The 19,352-nt window shown below is 40.8% G+C and overlaps 1 protein-coding gene across 7 annotated transcripts in view; it reads left to right on the top strand.

The window, feature by feature from the left end:
- The window catches only part of RBFOX1 (RNA binding fox-1 homolog 1), a 2,487,135-nt gene that overhangs the window by 1,804,557 nt on the left and 663,226 nt on the right, over window positions 1-19,352 (top strand). For all 7 annotated transcript variants that reach the window (XM_050774301.1, XM_050774299.1, XM_050774300.1 and 4 more), the window contains one exon: window positions 19,167-19,208. In XM_050774301.1, coding sequence (XP_050630258.1) covers window positions 19,167-19,208 — 42 coding nt within the window. The remainder of the gene's footprint in view (window positions 1-19,166; window positions 19,209-19,352) is intronic.

Genomic DNA, 19,352 nt, shown 5'->3' with positions numbered 1-19,352 from the left:
GGTCTGATCTGCACATGAGTCTGGACAGGACTATGAAAAGTATGGTTCGTGGATTTCTTGAAGATAAAAGAATGATAACTTGATTCATGTGTCCATTCATTGGGAATAATGTAGACCTAGCAAATGCCGTTTCTTCTCCCTGGAGTGGCAGATTTGGAAAACAGGGTAGACACATGATGTGTGAATTCCAGCAAGACAGTCGACAAGGACACCCTTTTTGGGTACGTGTGTGATCCCTTTGTGAGAAAAGTGGAGGATGGTGGGATAGATATTCAGAAAAGTATGTGGGAAGGTAATACATTATTGGAAATTGGTGCCAAAAATTATAATGAGTAGATTGGCCCATAACCCTGGTGGTTTTCATTGTAGTGATGTCAGTGAGCTTTGTTCTGAGATATGTCCTGATGGCATTTTTTCTAAATGGTTGGATCATGATAGAGAAGGCTGTTCTTCAGTGATACAGATGGGATGGAGTGGAGTGCCTCTGTTTAGTGGAGTGCCTCTGTTTAGTGGAGTCAGGACCTTCATACCCATTTTACAGATGAGGAAATGAGGCATAGGAAATGTATTCATTTCCTAGCATTGCCATAAATTACCACCAACTGGGTGGCTTAAAAACAACAGAAGTTTATTCTTTCATGGTCCTGGAGGCCACAAGTCTGAAATCAAAATGTCAGCAGGACCAAGTTCCTTCTGAAGGCTCTAGGGGAGAATCCTTCCTTCCTTCTCCCACCTTCCAGTGGCTCCAGGCATTCCTTGGTTTGTGGCCACATCATTCCAGTCTCTGCCTCTGTCTTTACACGGTAATGCCTTTACGTGGTAATGTCTTTGTTTCTCTGTGTGTTCTTTTCTCTTTCTTATGTGGATACTCTCTTTGGATCTAGGACCAACTCTAATCCACTATGATTTTGTCTTAATCCTTACCTTATTTACATCTGCAAAGACTTTGTTTCCAAATAACGCCACATTCTGAGGTTCTGGGTAGACCTGAATTTTGAGGGGACACTATTCAACTCATTATGCAATGTATCTCTCTCTCTCTCTCTTTCTTTCTTGAGATGGAGTCCTACTCTGTTGCCCAGGCTAGAGTGCAGTGGCATGATCTCTGTTGACTGTAACCTCTGCCTCCCAGGTTCAATTGATTCTCCTGCCTCAGCCTCCCAAGTAGCTGGGACTACAGGTGCCCACCACCATGCTTGGCTAATTTTTGTATTTTTAGTAGAGACAGGATTTTACATTGTTGGCCAGGTTGGTCTCAAACTTGTGACCTCAGGAGATCCACCCGTCTTAGACCCCCAAAGTGCTGGGATTATAGGCGTGAGCCACTGTATCCGGCCTCTGAGACACTGCATTTGTAATGAGTTTCCAAGTGATGCCAACATTGTTGGTCCTCAGTCTCAGTTTGAGTGTTACGATCCTGCAAGATACTCAAAGTGAAAAACTGTACTTGGGATTCTGCACCCTCCACTTCCTTCCTTACCCAGGAGTGCCCATTTGGCTGTGGTACCGGCCCATTTATCCTACTTAAAGGGTTCCACAGTTCCCTGTGATTATCCCTCATGATACGGATCACGTTATACACTTAAATTAAATAAAATGCACCCTATCGAATGCACTGCACACAAAAAGAATATTTATTTGAATATTAAGTACAGATAAGACTTCCCTTGGGATTATTTCAGAGCGCATTTGCAGAATTTAATTGCAAGATTTTCACACTCAGTTTCTTTCCGAACGCTACTTGTGAAAATATTTTCTTTCTGAAGGTAAAGCTCTGCGCTGTTGGTTTATTATTATTATTTTAAATCTGAAGAGCTCTCTGAGCTCGGTCATTACTTCCAGTGTCTAATTAATACTGATGATGATAAAGCAAACAGCCAGGTGACCTAGATTTTCCTTTTCAATTGCTGGCAATTAACATGAATGCCTGCTCATTGTTGCAGAACTTTTGGGAATCTAGTCCTTCCAGTTATGACTCCTTAAGTTGGGGGTTTTAAGAGTTCATTTTGTGTGAAGCATATTTCTTCCAGCACTCCTTCCATTAAGCTTTCCGGGAAGAATGTGAACACACACACACGCACACACACACACAGCAACAATCACCACCACCACCCAGCCAACCCTTTCAGACAACTGAACTGGAAAATTAGAAAATGAATACTCCTCAAGTTTCTCAAGCTACAGAATTGTTCCCATTTCTTAAATAATGACATTTTGTAAAGTCATAGAAATCAGCACTTCAAAAGACATCTTGTGTAAAGATTTCTTCAGATGCGAAAGTCAGAATAGCATGGAAAGACATCCCGGGGATGTCCACCTGGGGTGCCTTCTATCCCTATTTCCTTGTCTGGAAAATGGGTCCCAGGGCACTTAGTTCACCTTGACGTTGTTTTTTTCCATGATAGTCTTGTAGTTGTTACATGACTGATTTCTTTTGACATTCTCTACAGTTTGTAGATGTGGATTTACAATGTCCCATCCTAAAACTTTCAGAAGCATCAGCCAATTTTTCAAAATCTTGGTTTTGTACCCCTGTGTTATAGGAAAGGGGTCCCAATCCAGATCCCAAGATAGGATTCTTGGATCTCCCACAAGAGAGAATTCAGGGCGGCTGGGTGTGGTGGCTCACACCTGTAATCCCAACGCTTTGGGAGGCTGAGGCGGGCGGATCACGAGGTCAGGAGTTCGAGACCAGCCTGGCCAACATGGTGAAACCCCATCTCTACTAAAAATATAAAAATAATCGAGGCGCGCTGGCGGGCGCCTGTAATCCCAGCTATTTGGGAGGCTGAGGCAGGAGAATCGCTTGAAACCATAAGGCGGAGGTTGCAGTGAGCCAAAATTGCACCACTGCACTCCAGCCTGGACGAAAAAGCAAAACTACGTCTGGAAAAAAAAAGAAAGAAAGAAAAGCAGAAAGAAAGAATTCAGGGCAAGTCCACAGAGTAAAGTGATAGCAAGTTTATTAAGAAAGTAGGGGAATAAGAGAATGGCTACTTCACAGACAGAGTGGATGAAGGGCTGATGAGCCCCTCATCAGAGTGGATGATGAGCCCCTTGGGGCAGGTTGTTTCCCATTTTGGTGGTTATTTCTTGATGATATGCTAAACATGGAGTAGATAATTCATGCTTCCCCTTTTTAGACCATACAGGGTAACTTCCTGATGTTGCCATGGCATTTGTAAACTGTCATGGTGCCGGTGAGAGTGTAGCAGTGAGGATGACCAGAGGTCACCTTCATCACCATCTTCGTGTTGGTGGGTTTTGGTTGGCTTCTTTACTGTAAACTGTTTTTATCAGCAAGGTCCTTATGACCTGTATCTTGTGCTGACCTCCTATCTTCCCCTGTGGCTTAGAATGCCTTAGCTATCTGGGAATGCAGCCCAGTAGGTCTTAGTCTCTTTTTTTTTTTTTTTTGAGATGGAGTTTTGCTCCTGTTGCCCAGGCTGGAGTGCAGCAGCGCGATCTCAGCTCACTACAACCTCCACTTCCCCGGTTCAAGAGATTCTCCTGCTTCAGCCTCCCAAGTAGCTGGGATTACAGGCATGCACCACCACACCGAGGATCTTAGCTTCATTTCACCCAGCCCCTACTGCAGATGGAGTTGCTCTGGTTCACACACCTCTGACAATTGTGATTCTGTCTGCTAAACATCTGAGGATATACTGAGGCAGGTCCAGTCCACTGTCAAGTTAGGAGAAGAACTAATCACAGCAGCAACGACAAATGGACTGCTGAATTCCGTTTACTTTCTTGTAGTGAAAAGGCACGTTATATAGTGCTTTCTGTGTGATAGGCACTCTTGTAATTGCTTTGCAAATATTAACTCATTCAAATCGTGTGATGACCCTGCGGGGCACATGGGTAGATCCAGGCAAGGAATTTGTTTAAGGTCCCTAAGCTAATATGGAGTTGAGTTGAGCTTTGAACCTTGGAAGTCTGGCTTTAGAATTTGTTCTCTTAACCACTGCATTTTAGATGCCTCTGAAATGTCTCTCAATTAATATGATCAAGATGACTGCCCTGATAAGGCCATGGCCTGTGTGTCTCTGCTGAATCTATTTAATTGGGATGCAGATTATAAAATTATCAACTTCTGATAAAATTATCATTAGAGCTCTGTAACATCCATTGAGAAAGAAAAAAAAATCCAGTTAAAACGTCTTAACTTGAAAATGTCTTGAGAACATATATTCTATCCAAGTAGAGATATGCAAATGGTATGTAAATCCCCCACCTACCCTCCCCTCCACACTCTTTCCCACCTCTGGATGTAGAGAGGGGGATGATGGGAAAATCTTTGTTGAGATGCTCATTCTACACAGTCAGAGTTTCCTGGCTATAGGGTAATGATGGTCCCAGGAGACATGTTCAGGGAAGCATGCCAAGCCCTTTTAGTTACCCAGGAGATTTTGGTGAGTATTGCCTGAATTTTCTTAGACTGAGCAAGGGTTTGGGATGGGGTTGAAGGAGGGCAGTTATAACCCTTGATTATGAAGGAAAGAAATGGTGATTGCTTTTGCTGCTGAAACAAATAGAAATCATCTTTGTAATAACGGCAATTGTTTTCTCCAACCCTCCTCTGCCTCGGTTCACAAAATACCTTATTAAATCTGGAGAATAAAAATGTGCCTGGGGTAATGGTTTATTATTAGAATAAATAATAGGCAATATGTTTCTTCCACCTTGCAAGGTATCAGATGGAAAGACATTTCATGGTTTAGCTTGTAAAGGTGCTTACATGTGTCAGACCAGCCAGGCTCTTCATGGCCAGGGGCGGCCCTTTCATTTCAAGACCAGCATCAAACCTGAAATGAACAACTCCACAAGACTGCATTCTTGCAGAAAGCAGATGTGGGAGGCCGAAGGGAATCTTGGCCATGTGCTGCTTGGGGCTGCCATGTCTTGCTCAATATTTGTCTATCTGATTAATCTGCCTGGACCTGGGGGACTTCTTTTGTTGATAACGGGGTCTTCACCAAGTGGGTGCATGGCAGACTGAGTGTGAAAAGCACTTCCTCCCAAGAAAACACCTCATTAAAACCTGTAATTTGAGGTTTGTTCAAGTTCTGTGGGCATCCTGACCTCTGACATCCCTTTAATCAGATAACCAACACTTGAATCTCTCCAGTGACTTACAGCCAGAACAGTGAGTCTCTTGATATAAGTACCATTATTACCAAACAATATGATTTTTAAAGGAACAGCAGGAGAAGTGCTCACTAAATGAGTTGTCCTGCCTGGAAGATACCACACCATAGGTCATTCAAGTGCTAAGAATGCTAAGTGTTTTGAGATTTTAGGATATGCTCTGTAAAGTATTCCTGAGGACTGTTAGCCATAAATTAAATATGTTAGAGCTTTCAGCATTTGGGTTTGTTGTGCAAGTTTACGTATAACAACAAATCCATTATTATTTTTTCTACTTAGTACTTAGCCTTGTCAAGCTCTTTCCTCCATCTTTCTCGACCCTCCAAAGCTGGCATCCTTTCAAAACCAGACAAGATTTTAGCAGCAGATAATGGTCCTCCCCAAGGTTAAGATGAAAACATCATAGGAGAGCTGGGTGGGTTCTCCAAGTTATTTTCTCAAGTGTTTTTTTTTTTTTTTTCATTTATACAACATGAGCCAGAGTCGAGTTAATCATTGCTGACTTGAGTCATTGTTGTGACTTTTTGTTTTTATTTTTTAAATTGATTATTTCTCACCTCCTTTCCCGAATCCTAAGCATTTACTACTACAACACACTTTTTCTCCCTTGTGACAACAACAAAAAAAAAACTGCCATGACCAGTGGTGGGATCTGTATTTGCTTATCTGACATAAACTATCCTGTCTTCTTAGAATCAGAGGACACACTTTATTGTGTGATACAGTTGTAAAAAGCAATGGATATGATTACAAACATACGTTGGATTGTAGGACTGTATTATATTCAAAGATTTCAGGCCTTTGTAAACTCAGATATCTAATAAACATTACATAGGAGACCCTAGGAGCAGACTAAGCAAAGTGACCTCTTTTTATTTTACGCTTGTACTTTTACTTTCCTACTGAAGAGAATCCACACAAAAATATGTAATGTCCCTGCAGAATTGGAGCTTTTGTTTTGTTTTGTTTTTCAAGATAGCTACCCTATATTTATTCTTTTGGTGCTATGGGGAGTTATTTTGTTGTTATTATTATTATTATTATTATTATTATTTTGAGACAAAGTCTCACTCTGTCACTAGGTTGGAGTGCAGTGGCGTGATCTTGACTCACTGCAATCTCCGCCTCCCGGGTTCAAGCAATTCTCCTGCCTCAGTCTCCCAAGTAGCTGGGACTACAGGCATCTGCCACCATGCCAGCTAGTTTTTTGTATTTTTCATAGAGACGGGGTTTCACCATGTTGGCCAGGATAGTCTTGATCTCTTGACCTCGTGGTCCTCCTGCCTCAGCCTCCCAAAGTGCTGGGATTACAGGTGTGAGCCACCACACCCGGCTGAGTTATTTCATAGCGACCATTAATCCAGCACTTACTATGTGCTAAGCCAGGTTTGGCTTTGATGCTCTACAAATAACATCTCATTTAATTATTACAATAACCCTATAACTTAGAAGCCATTTAAATAATATGATTATGGCTGTTCTTTCTATGAATTTATAAAAGCGATGCATGCTCATTGGAAGAAGTTGAAGTGATATAACAGCATCCAAGATTAACAGTGAGAAAACCAGCTCCACTGCCCCTTCTTCTCCACTGTTGGTCTGGTTCCCAGGACATCATTTTTGTGCTTTTTGTCTGAAGTTTGTTGTTTATCATTCCAGACTTTTTTCCATGTATAAATGGATATTTTTCTGTGCATGTGCGTGTGTGTGTGTGTGTGTGCATTGTTTTTTTATGCATAAATTGATTATAGGTTAAAAATTGTTTTAACTTGCTTTTGTTTTATTTCATCATGGACATCCTTACTTAAATCATTCAATTTCTAATGGATCCATAGTATTCCATACTATAGATCAAAGATTGGCCAATTATGGCCATGGGCCAAAGGCAGCCCAGTGCTTGATTCTATAAAGTTTTTTTGTTTTGTTTTGTTTTGTTTTGTTTTTGAAATGGAGTCTCACTCTGTCCCCCAGGCTGGAAGGCAATGGCGCAATCTCTGCTCATTGCATCCTCCACCTCCTGGGTTCAAGCAATTCTCCCATCTTAGCTGCCTGAGTAGCTGGGATTACAGGCACTTGCCACCATGCCCAGCTAATTTTTTTTTTTTTTTTTTTTTTTTTTTGGTATTTTTAGTAAAGACAGGATTTCACCATGTTGGTCAGGCTAGTCTTGAACTCCTGACCTCGTGATCCACCCACCTTGGCCTCACAAAGTGCTGGGATTACAGGCGTGAGCCACCGCGCCCGACCCTGTAAGTAAAATTTTATTGGAATACAGTAACAACCATTTGTTTACACACTGTATCAGTGACTGCTTTTTTTTTTTTTTTTTTTTTTTTTTTTTTTTTTACCATGATGGCAGAGCTGAGTAGCTGCAGCAAAGACAAGAGAGTGTATGGCTCTCAAAGTGTAATATATTTCCTATTTGGCTCTTAAGAGAAAAAGTTTTTCAGCCTCTAATGTAGATGAACCACAATTCTTTTAACCATTTCATTACTTGTGGACAGTGGCATTCTTCTCAGTTCTGGGTCTGTTCCATGACAAGCGCTGTCCTTATTTCCTCATTTGCGCTTGCGCTCTGTTAAAGAGATTCCTAGAATGTGAACCATTGAATTAAAGGAAATGGAAGTTCTGCATTGTGATAAGTGCCATCTGCCCCCTCAAAACAATTGATACCAATTTAGCCACACTTCTTAAAAAGAGTATCAAACCTTTCGAAATTTCAAAGAAGCTGTTGCCTTGCGGGACAAAGCCAGGATTTAGACCAAAGTCATTGGACCCAGTACTTCTTGTGAAAACCTGCTGTCTCTCTCATTAATTTGAATACCAATTGCTGGTATTTGCTGAATTTTTAAATGTGCTGAGTGCTTTGCTTAGTAATTCAAATAGATTATGCTCACAATAATAGTAGACACTATGCAGGTACCATATTGTCTCTATGGTACAAATGGGGAAATTGCCTGCAGAGACTATATAATGTGGCCAACATTACGTAGGTGATGTACAAGGACTGGACTTCCTTCGTCTGATCCTGAACCTCCAGTCTCCATTGGGGAGAAAACTGGATCTACAGAAGGGCTCAGTGCTTTGATATCAGAGAAATCTAATTTGGTGGAAATTATTCTGGTCCTTACCTCAAGAAGCCAGGTATGGAAATGTATGTGTTTTATGGAACTAGATAACACTAGCTAGTAAGTGCATGTCTTGTAGAGAAACACAAGTGTGTAAACAGCATCTTGTCAGGGTAGAGTAGCTAATGAGTACCTGCTAAGGACAAGTGAGGCACAGATTGGGGGAGGAAGGCTAACAATGTCGGTATCCATGGTTGTGGCTGATTTACTTGACCCTGGAAGCTGTGTACAACAGTGATTCAGAGAGGAAACCTAGTCAATCCATCTGGATGGTAATTCCCTCTTGAATACTTCCTATCTTTATGGTTTCAGGAATTTACTCACTCCGTGCCTGAGTTTCTCTACCTGTAAAATAGAGCTAGAATCAAATCAGCCAATGAAATCAATTGTCAGCTGCTTACAAAGTTCTGAGAATTAACTGAGCTCGTAACTAGGAACTGTTTAGCTCATTTTATGACATGTTATAAACGTTGGATACATTTTAACGACTGTTAGTGTGAAATTTATTTCAGCAAAAAGTGATTAAGGCCGGGCGCAGTGGCTCACATCAGTAATCCCAGCAGTTTGGGAGGCCTAGGCGGGTGGATCATTTGAGGTCAGGAGTTCGAGACCAGCCTGGCCAACATGGCAAAACCCCATTTCTACTAAAAATACAAAAATTAGCCGGGTGTGGTGGCGCGCACCTGCAATCCCAAGTACTTGGGAGGCTGAGGTGGGAGAATAGCTTGAACTTGGGAGATGGAGGTTGCAGTGAGCCAAGATTGCACCACTGCACTCCAGCCTGAGTGACAGAGGAAGAGTTTGTCTCAAAAATAAATAAATAAAAATAAATAAATAAATAAAGTGATTAAAACAATTACTTTCCTAGCAGCATAGTTAAAATTGAGCAAAACCTATGTTATGTAATCCCAAAGTACCTTCGCTTCCACCCTCCACACCCCAATCTAGTGTTCTCCCTTACTTTGTCCAACTTTTGACTGTGCCATTCACAGTATCTTGTTTCTGTATCCTTGGGGAGGTCCGCCTGCTCAACTCCTATTTACTCAGTAAGGGCTACATCGAGGGTCTCATGTCCAGAAACACCTGACTGATGTCTCCTCCACTGCTTTCCTCCTTCAGCAGGCTGGGCTGCTGCCTCTCCTTTGAGCAGCCCTGGAACCCTATTGTTTTCTTTTCTGTCACATATGACCCTGTATCATCATCTTTATTTTATTCATCACTCCTCCCCTGTCTTTTTTAAATAAAATGTACAATGTGTCATTTATTTTATACATTTTTTTGAGTTTCACTAAGAATTTCTTTTATTATTATTATTATACTTTAAGCTCTAGGGTACATGTGCACAATGTGCAGGTTTGTTACATATGTATACATGTGCCATGTTGGTGTGCTGCACCCGTAACTCATCATTTACATTAGGTATATCTTCTAATGCTATCCCTACCCCCTCCCCCTCCCCACAATAGACCCTGGTGTATGATGTTTGCCTTCCTGTGTGCAAGTGATCTCATTGTTCAATTCCCAACTATGAGTGAGAACATGCGGTGTTTGGTTTTCTGTTCTTGTGATAGTTTGCTGAGAATGATGGTTTCCAGCTCTATTCATGTCCCTACAAAGGACACGAACTCATCCTTTAAAATGTATGAGGTGTCATTTAGATACACATCCTCTTTCATTAGCACAGTGTTAGGCAGTTAGTACCCAGAGTACACATCTCAAATGTGTATCATAATCCTGAAATGCATCAAGGAAAAGGCAAACTGCGGGGCTCACCTTAGGTACTTGGAGACGTGTGTTTATAGGAAAATGCCATCTTGTTTCAGAAGAATTTATAATGATTACAAAAACAGCAACACTGAGAAATACTCACAGCTACCAATTGATTTGATTTATTGAGTTCTATGCTGCTAAACTTGTCCAGTGCTTTCCTTCTAAGTGATTCACAATTGTCCTGAAAACTGGATTTTCCATTCTATTATTGCGGACATGAAAACATGCACATCTGTTTATCCATTTATTTATTGTGTGTCGTATATTTCTTTTGACTCCTATTTTCCCCAGTTCAAGTTAATCTCTCACCAATTCCCTCTTGCACTTGACTCTTCTGCCATATTCAATTATTGCACTTCCATAATCTCACTGAGCTTTCCACACATCCCCGCTCCTTTCCTCCGAATATGTATTTTTTTCATTCTTTCCCTGGATACATTGTCTAAAAGACAGAACAAAAACAACCAAACAAAATACACTAACACCTTTCTCAATTCTCTAATACAAGTTTGGCCACCTCCTATGCACTGTGAGTACCTCTTGTACTTTCACTGTACAAATGTTCTTTGTATTGTAATTATCCATAGACTTCATCTTTTTCCCCACCTAGACAATAGCTCCAGCAGCCTTCTTTGCTATTGTATTCCTGGCACCTAGGACAGTGTCTGACATCCAGAAGGTGCTTGAGATATATTTGTACATATATATGCATGTGTGGGTATGAGTGTGTATGTGTGTGGGTAAATGGATATATATGAAAGGATGGATGAGTAAACAAGTGGATTCCAACATCATACTCATCTCGAGAAAAGGAAGACTCAGTTCTAGTTCTTGCAGAGCCAGTCTGATGTGTGGGAGAGAAAATCAGACTGGAAATAGGGTCAGAATAAAGCGGGAAGAACTGATAAGAGAGAACTCAAAGTCAGGAGAAGGATGAAAAACGCTGAGTGTGAGAAAGCGTCTTTGGCCCTGTTGGCTAAATGAAGATAGGAGATGGGGAAGATGAATCCCTGCTATTAAACATCCCACTCAACCAGGAGAGCAAAGGGTCTCATGCTGAAGTTTATTGCTTCAGTTTCTAACCTTTCATAAGTGCTTACTTGGCAGCCCTTTCGAGAGTGGTATTTGATTCTGGAAGCATCTTAAAGGAGCAGCGCCCGACCTTCCACTTCCCTTTTTTTTCATTTAGGCCATAAAATATATTGGTTTTGTGCATTACTGCCATGGGAGAAAAAAAATATCACATGTTAGTTTCCAAATGAAATGACATTTGATGAAGTGTACATTTAAGATATGTTTCAAGGCTGGCTTTTAAAGAGTGCACAGGTAGGGTCTTTCTTCATCACAGACTGTAGGGAGTTACAGGTGCCTTTTTCCAACCCCCCCCAATCCCCGCACCCCGAGCCTCTCCCATAATGGTTATGGGGAAATTTTTTAAAGAGCCTCATTAGTTGCAGCAATAACTTAGTCTTCCGAGCACTGTTACACCCTGTTTGGGATGCTGTTTGATGAGCAAGGCTGCAGCCGAAACACACAACACGTGATGGGACTCTGCCATTTTGTGCAGTGGACAGCTCTGTCTTCAGGGAAGATGTGAGGAAAGCATGGATCTGCATTTGATGCTCGCTACTCAAAGGAGGGGAGGTCACTGGCCACCTTACTCATGAGATATGTATGTCACTTAATTGACTCAAATTGGCCAGGGACTCCCACTTCCAAACAAAGGGGTTGGCAGTGGGTGGAGTATGGTGGTGGTGGTGGCATCCAGTTTCTTAATTACTTATGAAATAGAACAGGTGCATGACCCCAAAAAAGAAGCTGGATATTATCACTAGAATATAAGCAAAACAATATGGGATGCTGTGCAGGGAAAAATAAACACAGCAAAAACAAATACGTCTACCATGGAGATTACTTGAAATGTCCTTTTCATTATTCGCAAATCTCATTTTCCTTATTAGGCTTCATTTGAAGGGCAGCAAAGCTATTTCCTTGGCTACTGTTGGATTTTGCATTTGACATTGTCTGCAATAGGAATATGATCGTGTGCTGCCACTTCACATGGCACAGGTCAGAGGTCAGCAGGCCACCTGGTTCCTTCAGTGTCAACATTGTGCTCCTGTGAGTCTGGCAAATCCTTGTAATATTTGAAGGCAGATGTTAAAAATACTAATCTAGTTATAAGATATACTTTTTTTTTTTTTTAATAGTGTGAGACAGAGTCTCGCTCTTTTCCCCAGGCTGGAGTGCAGTGGCGCGATCCTGGTTCACTGCCTACCTCTACTGCCCAGATTTAAGCGATTCTCTTGTCTCAGCCTCCCGAGTAGCTGGGAACTACAGGTCTGTGCCACCACGTCTGGCTAATTTTTTTTTTTTTTTTGTATTTTTAGTAGAGATGGAGTTTTACCATGTTGGCCAGCCTCTTCTGGAACTCCTGACCTCAGGTGATCTGCCCACCTCGACCTCCCAAAGTGCTGGGATTACAGGCGTGAGCCACCATGCCCAGCCAAGATAAACTTTTTATTAATTAAGGAAAATCAATGCTATCACTATTACTGTACATTTTTTTAAAACACCTGTATTTCTGCAAGGTACTGATATTAAAATACTTTCTGATTATTAATGTCCTGCATGTTACAAAGGATAATTTGAAAACTACAGAAAAGCATTAAGAAGGAAGCACTGCCCTCAGTCTTTAGTTGCATCGGCTATTAGTTTTATATTTTACACATAGATAACGTGTTCCCTTTTGAGTTAATTTTTGTATAAAGTGTGAGGTTTAGGTAAAGGGGTGTGTGTGTGTGTGGGTGCACATCCAGTTACTCTAACATTATTTGTTCTGGGCATATCACTTTTTATAGGTTTTCTTAAAGGTAGTATTATAACACATATCTTTCTCTCAGTCTACAAGACTCAGTATTTTGCCTCTTTAATTGGAACACAGAAACTTTATCACCCGTGTTAATTACCTTGACTCTCGTGATTGTTTTTACAATTTATACATCCATTAAAGTACCAAGTTGAACACCTTAAATATATATAATTTTTATTTTTTAATTGTGCCTCAGTAAAGATGGGAGATAATAAAGAAAACTTATCACCATGTATGTCTCTTTTTCTTTAGTCTTTATGTTTTGTTTATCTTTTTTTTTTTTTTTTTTTTTTGGAGCGCAGGGGACAGTCTTACTCTGTGTGCAATGGTGTGATCTTGGCTCACTGCAACCTCCGTCTCTTGGTTTCAAGCGATTCTGCTGTCTCAGCCTCCCAAGTAGTTGGGATTATAAGCACATGCCATCATGCCCAGCTAATTTTTGTATTTTTAGTAGAGACAGAGTTTTGCTGTGTTGACCAGGCTGGTCTTGAACTCCTGACCTCAGGTGATCTGCCTGCCTCGGCCTTCCAAAGTGCTGGGATTACAGGCGTGAGCCACTGCGTCCAGCCTATGTTTTGTTTATCTTGTGTATTGTATATCCATAAATTGAAAAGCTCTTCATGCAATTCCCCCTGCCCCTGCCTTTTTTTATTTTTTGCTTTAAGATATTAAACATATTTTAATGAACTCAAGAGTACAGTCACCTATTAACATTTACCCATATGTTTACCCTTTCCATTTCCAGCACTTCCTTTCTTGTTGTTTGAAGTTTCCTTCATGTATCATATTTCCTTTAACTGGAAAACTTTCTATAGTGATTATTTTAGAGCAGGTCCATCTGCAGTGAATTTGCTTAGTTACCTTCATATTTCACTTTCATTTCTAAAGGATATTTTCATTGGATTTAGTGTTCTCAGTTGACAGTTATTTTCTCAGTTCTTTTGTTTGTGTGTGTGTTTGTTTTTGAGACAGAGTCTCGCTCTGTCCCCAAGCTGGGGTGCAGTGGTGCAATCTCGGCTCACTGCAAGCTCCGCCTCCCGGGTTCACGCCATTCTCCTGCCTCAGCCTCCCGAGTAACTGGGACTACAGGTGCCCACCATCGTGTCCAGCTAATTTTTTGTATTTTTAGTAGAGACGGGGTTTCACCGTGTTAGCCAGGATGGTCTCGATTTCCTGACCTTGTGATCCGCCCGCCTCGGCCTTCCAAAGTGCTGGGATTACAGGCGTGAGCCCCTGCGCCCGGCCTATTTTTTCAGTATTTAAATAACTGGGTGCTACTTTCTGCCGACCTCTCTGGATTTTCATTTGTCTGTTTTGTTTACTTTGAATTTTGTTTTAAATCCATAGTTATTTGAATTGTTGGGTCTTTACAAGTATTGCATTGTTTGTCTGGCTGTTTTCAGTGTGTTTTAATTTTAGGCTGTACCAATGTGATTATGATATATGTGGTTGTGGATTTCATTGATTTTAACTCTTAGTTTCTTGAAACTGTATTTATATCTTTTGTCAAATGTAGGAAGTTTTCAGCCATTATTTCTTAGCATGTTTTTTCTGCAGTGAACTCTTGATCCTTATATTCTAGAATTCCAGTAACATGAAATGTTGTACCTTTTGATATTTGTTTCACAGTCTCTGAGTTTCTCTTTTTTTTTTTTTTTTTTTTTGAGACAGAGTCTTGCTTTTTCACCCGGGCTGGGGTGCAGTGGCGCGATCTCCGCACACTGCAAGCTCCGCCTCCCGGGTTCACGCCATTCTTCTGCCTCAGCCTTCCGAGTAGCTGGGACCACAGGTGCCTTGCCCGGGTAATTTTTTGTATTTTTAGTAGAGATAGGTTTCACCGTGTTAGCCAGGATGGTCTCGATCTCCTGACCTCGTGATTCGCTTGCTTCGGCCTCCCAAAGTACTGGGATTACAGGCGTGAGCCACCCTGCCCGGCCCGAGTTTCCCTTTTTTTACATTTTTTTTCCTCTATGTTTAGATTGGATATTTTTTATGTGCTCAAGTTTACTTCTTTTTCTTCTGTTGTCTTCATTCTGTATTTGGACACATTCAGTGAGATTTTATTTTATTCCATTTTATTTAATTAATTTTGTTGAGATGAAGTCTCACTTTTATAGCCCAGGCAGGACTGCAGTGGCACGATCTCAGCTCGCTGCCACCTCTGCCTCCCGGGTTCAAGCGATTCTCCTGCCTCAGCTTCCTGAGGCTGGTCTTACAGGTGCCTGCCACCACGCCCCACTCATTTTTGTATTTTTAGTAAAGAAGAGGTTTCACCATGTTGACCAGGCTGATCTCGAATTCCTGACCTTAGGTAATCTGCCCCCCATGGCTTCCCAAAATTCTGGGATTACAGGCATGAGCCGCCGTGCCCAGTCCGAGATTTTGGTTATTTTTACGGTTGTAAAATTTCCTTTTGGTTCTTTTTTTTTTTTTTTTTTTTTTTTTTTTTTTTGAGACAGAGTCTTGCTCTGTCTCCCAGACTAGAGTGCAGTGGCACAATCATGGCTCACTGCAACTTCCGCCTCCCAGGTTCAAGCGATTCTCCTGCCTCCGCCTTCCTAGTAGCTGGGACTACAGATACCTGCCACCATGCCCAGCTAATTTTATTTTTGTAATTTTAGTAGAGATGGAGTTTCATCATGTTAGCCAGGATGGTCTTGATCTCCTGACCTCATGATCCCCTCACCTCAGCCTCCCAAAATTCTGGGATTACAGGCATGAGCCACCGCGCCCAGCTCCTTTGGGTTCTTTACATCTTTCGTTTCTTTGCTAACACTGTCCATTTCTTTTATTTTCATTTATTTTCAGTGTGTTTTTTCTTACTCTTTGGAGCAGGTGTGTAACAGCTGCTTTAAAGTTTTTATTTGATAATTCCAACATCTTTGCTATCTGGATGTTGGTGTCTGTGAATGTCTTTTCCCATGCAAGTTTAGATTTTCCTGGTTCTTTGTATGCTAAGTCATTTCGGTTTGTATCCTGGGTATATTGAAGATTGTGTTATGAGACTCTAGGCCTTGTTTAAATCCCATGGAAGTTGTTGATATGTTTGTTTTAGTAAGCAATCAATCTTGTTGGTTTCACGCTGAAAGCTCTTGCTTTTCTTCTGTGGATTTGTTTCCAATATCAGTTCTGTTGGGTGTCTCCCATGTACATATCAAGTCTGGGATGTGGGCAGTAGTCTGTTCCTTAGTTCAATTATCAAAGCTTATGGAAACTTTTTAGGGTCAGAAACAGACATGAGCAGAGAGGTGAGTGCAAGAGTTCGTAAAAAATACCGTATGAGGGTAATTCTCCCCCATTATTTTCTCTCCAGGATCCTCAAAGTAATACTTGTTTTCGAGGGTTCCCCATTTTTTGTCCTCCACCCAGAAAGCTGGTGGTATTTTGTTTGTTTTTCATTTTTCTGTTCACATGCTTGGCATCTGAGTCTGCATTTAGGGCCAAGTGTCGAGAGAAGAGAGGAAATAAAGAAAAGCAATGGGAGGTGGGAGTTGTTTGCCCAACCTCTTGGGACCGCAGTCGTAGATGTTAAGTGTCTGTAGCCGCCCCACTTGCCACTGTTGTTTATACAGGAACACTATCCTGAGATTGCCTGGAGACTGCAGCGTAAGAGGAGAGATAAACTTTTAAAAAGAAAGAATAATAATAAAAAAAAGAACAATGGGGATTTTCCCTATTCTCTAAGCATTAAGATTCCTGTGTCTCGTTTCTCAAGACAAAACCAAAGTGCTTCTCCTGAGTCTCTATCTGCCTGGGTGTCTGATTTTCAGCTCTTGGCTACCTTGCACCCACACTAAGGGGTATTGGTGGTGGTACCACTTATCTGGTGGTACTTTAAATTTTGGTCGTTTTGTTCCCCCCTCCACTTGCTGCTATTTAATTTTCGGAGATCTCGAATAGCTGCCCAATGCATTCTATACAGTTTTCCTCTCTGCATTCAGTCAGGGAAGCAGGATGAATTCTTTTGTCTCCATCTTGTCAAGAACCGAAACCTCGCTACCCACTTCATTTATTTTATTGTGTTAAAATACATGTAAAATAAAATTTAGCATTTTCACCATTTTACAGTATACATTTTACTGGCGCTTAAGTAAACTCACAATGTTCTGCAAATATTATCCAGTTTGAGAACATTTTAATCACCCCAAATAGAAACCTCATACCCATTAAGCAGTCACTCCTCCTTTTCCATTAACCCAGTCCTCTGGCAACTGTTAATTTGCTCTCTGTTCTCAATGAATTTTCCCCACTTCATCTTTTAACAGTTTATGGAGACATAATTTACATAATATAAAGTCACCTATTTCAGGTGTATAATTCAATGTGGGTTTTTTTTTTTTGGATGTTTATAGAATTGTACCAGTTTCTTTTTTAATTTTTGGAGTATTTCTCCTAGTCTTTTCCTCTTTAGTTTCTTTTTCTTCCTTTACTTTTATCTTTTTTTTTTCTTTTTCTTTTGAGACGGAGTTTTACTCTTGTTGCCCAGGCTGGGGTGTAATGGTGGGATGTTAGCTCACTGCAACCTCTGCCTCCCGGGTTCAAGCAATTCTCCTGCCTCAGCTTCCCAAGTAGGTGGGATTGCAGGCACCCACCACCACCACCCCCCAGCTCATTTTGGTATTTTTAGTAGAGTTGGGGTCTCACCATATTGGCCAGGCTGGTCTTGAACTCCTGACCTCAGGTGATCCACCCGTCTTGGCCTTCCCAAGTGCTGGAATTACAAGCATGAGTAATCGCACCCGGCCTTCCTTCCTTTTCTTTAATGATCTGTTTCACTGTATTTTTAACACAAGATAGGAACCCTAATATTGTATATTTCTGTGGTTTCTTTTCTTAAAAACTAAATGGTGTCTTTTAAGCATTTTTCAGATCTCTATATTTAAAACTTTGTTTCTCAATGGTACATGTTATGCTACACTATCAGTATAGTATGTTTTTAATTTTCCCATTATCACACATCATAATTTTTTTTCATAAATAATGCTGTGGTTCATTGACATGGAAGTAAACATTTGTGTGCCTCTCTGCCTATTTTCTTAAGAGCTACTCTTAGTTGTAATATTTCTGGGTAAAAAAAAAGGCATAGAAAAGCACTGATTTTAGATTTTTGGGCTCTGGTGCATTCCTTAAGTAAAGATTCTTCTTTTTGTTTTAGAAGAAGTCAGAAGAAACTTTCTGTACAAAATGCGTAAAATATACATCAAAAGGTTCCTAAACCTCCATATCCCTTCGTAAAAGTTTCAAAAACTTACAGTATATTGTCTGGTGCTGGAAGTCGGGAGTTGTTTCATTGGTTAAAAAAAAAAATACCGGAAAGATACAGAATAAAGACGAATGAAGACCTAAATTTTATTTCGGCCTAAACTATTTTAGTTCGCAGTGGAGTCTACTAGCTCCTGATGACAGAATGACCATATATGTCAAATTTCCTTGTGTGTGTTACTTTTTATCTGTGTTATTAGTATAATCATGTAATACCACTGCACCCATCCCTCTTAACCCACCTATGTTTTCTTGTTTGGATAATAAGTTATATGGCCACTCTAAAGAAGCATCCTTGGACATTAAGTAAAACATGTCAACAGGGCAAAGATAGTTAATGCAGGGCATATGTATTGCTAACACCCATTTTTCTATCTGATGATTGAAAGTAGAAACCTACTGGGGTTTCTTTCTCTGATAGAAGGATTGACCTCAGAATTCTCCCCAGTACAATCCTATGGGGACTTAATACCATCAGATTAGAACTGGACCATAAAATATAACCCAGTTGTCAAGGCATGTAGCTGACACTGCTGGCCCTGAACATCAGAGAAAACTGTGTGTTTTCCACTGACTTATCACAACCATCTCGAGTGGACCTTTATGGAGGAATTCCTGCACCTGTGAGATAGGGCAAGCCGGAGATTTCAGGGCAAAGGGTGGGGGGTTTCTTGACGAGAGGGGAGCTGCCCTTATCCCAGGCAGATGCTGCCTCCCACACATTCTCCTACACCTCTCTCCTAATCCCCTTTCCAGTCTCTGACGTATCCTAGCTGTGCTTCTGAATAACACAATTGAACTCTAAGTGAGCCTTGAGCTATGTGAGGCTTGAGCTATGTAGACCTAAAGAAAAATTAAATACATAATTAATTAATTATGGGTTTTCTTTGAGCTGAGTAATTAAAAGTAACTTTCTGTTTTCTTTCATGTTTTTCTGATGCAGAGCCTTCTGACTTTTCCCCTTCGTTTTCTCCTCTTTGTAGGTTTCAAGACAACAGATGAATTGTGAAAGAGAGCAGCTAAGGGTAGGTGCACCTGCTTGTAAAATGCTTCCTGATTCTCATTTTTGTGTGATAAGCAAAAATTTCCTTGTCTCTCCCAAGACACGGATTCTAAATAACAGGCTTCATCTTAAGACTGGTAGAGTTGAAAATATTTATCCCAGCTAA

Source organism: Macaca thibetana, chromosome 20, assembly GCF_024542745.1.
Source record: "Macaca thibetana thibetana isolate TM-01 chromosome 20, ASM2454274v1, whole genome shotgun sequence".
NCBI classification, from domain to species: Eukaryota; Metazoa; Chordata; class Mammalia; order Primates; family Cercopithecidae; genus Macaca; species Macaca thibetana.
Note: the sequence above shows the minus strand (reverse complement) of the source record. Positions and strands in the feature narration are given on the sequence as shown.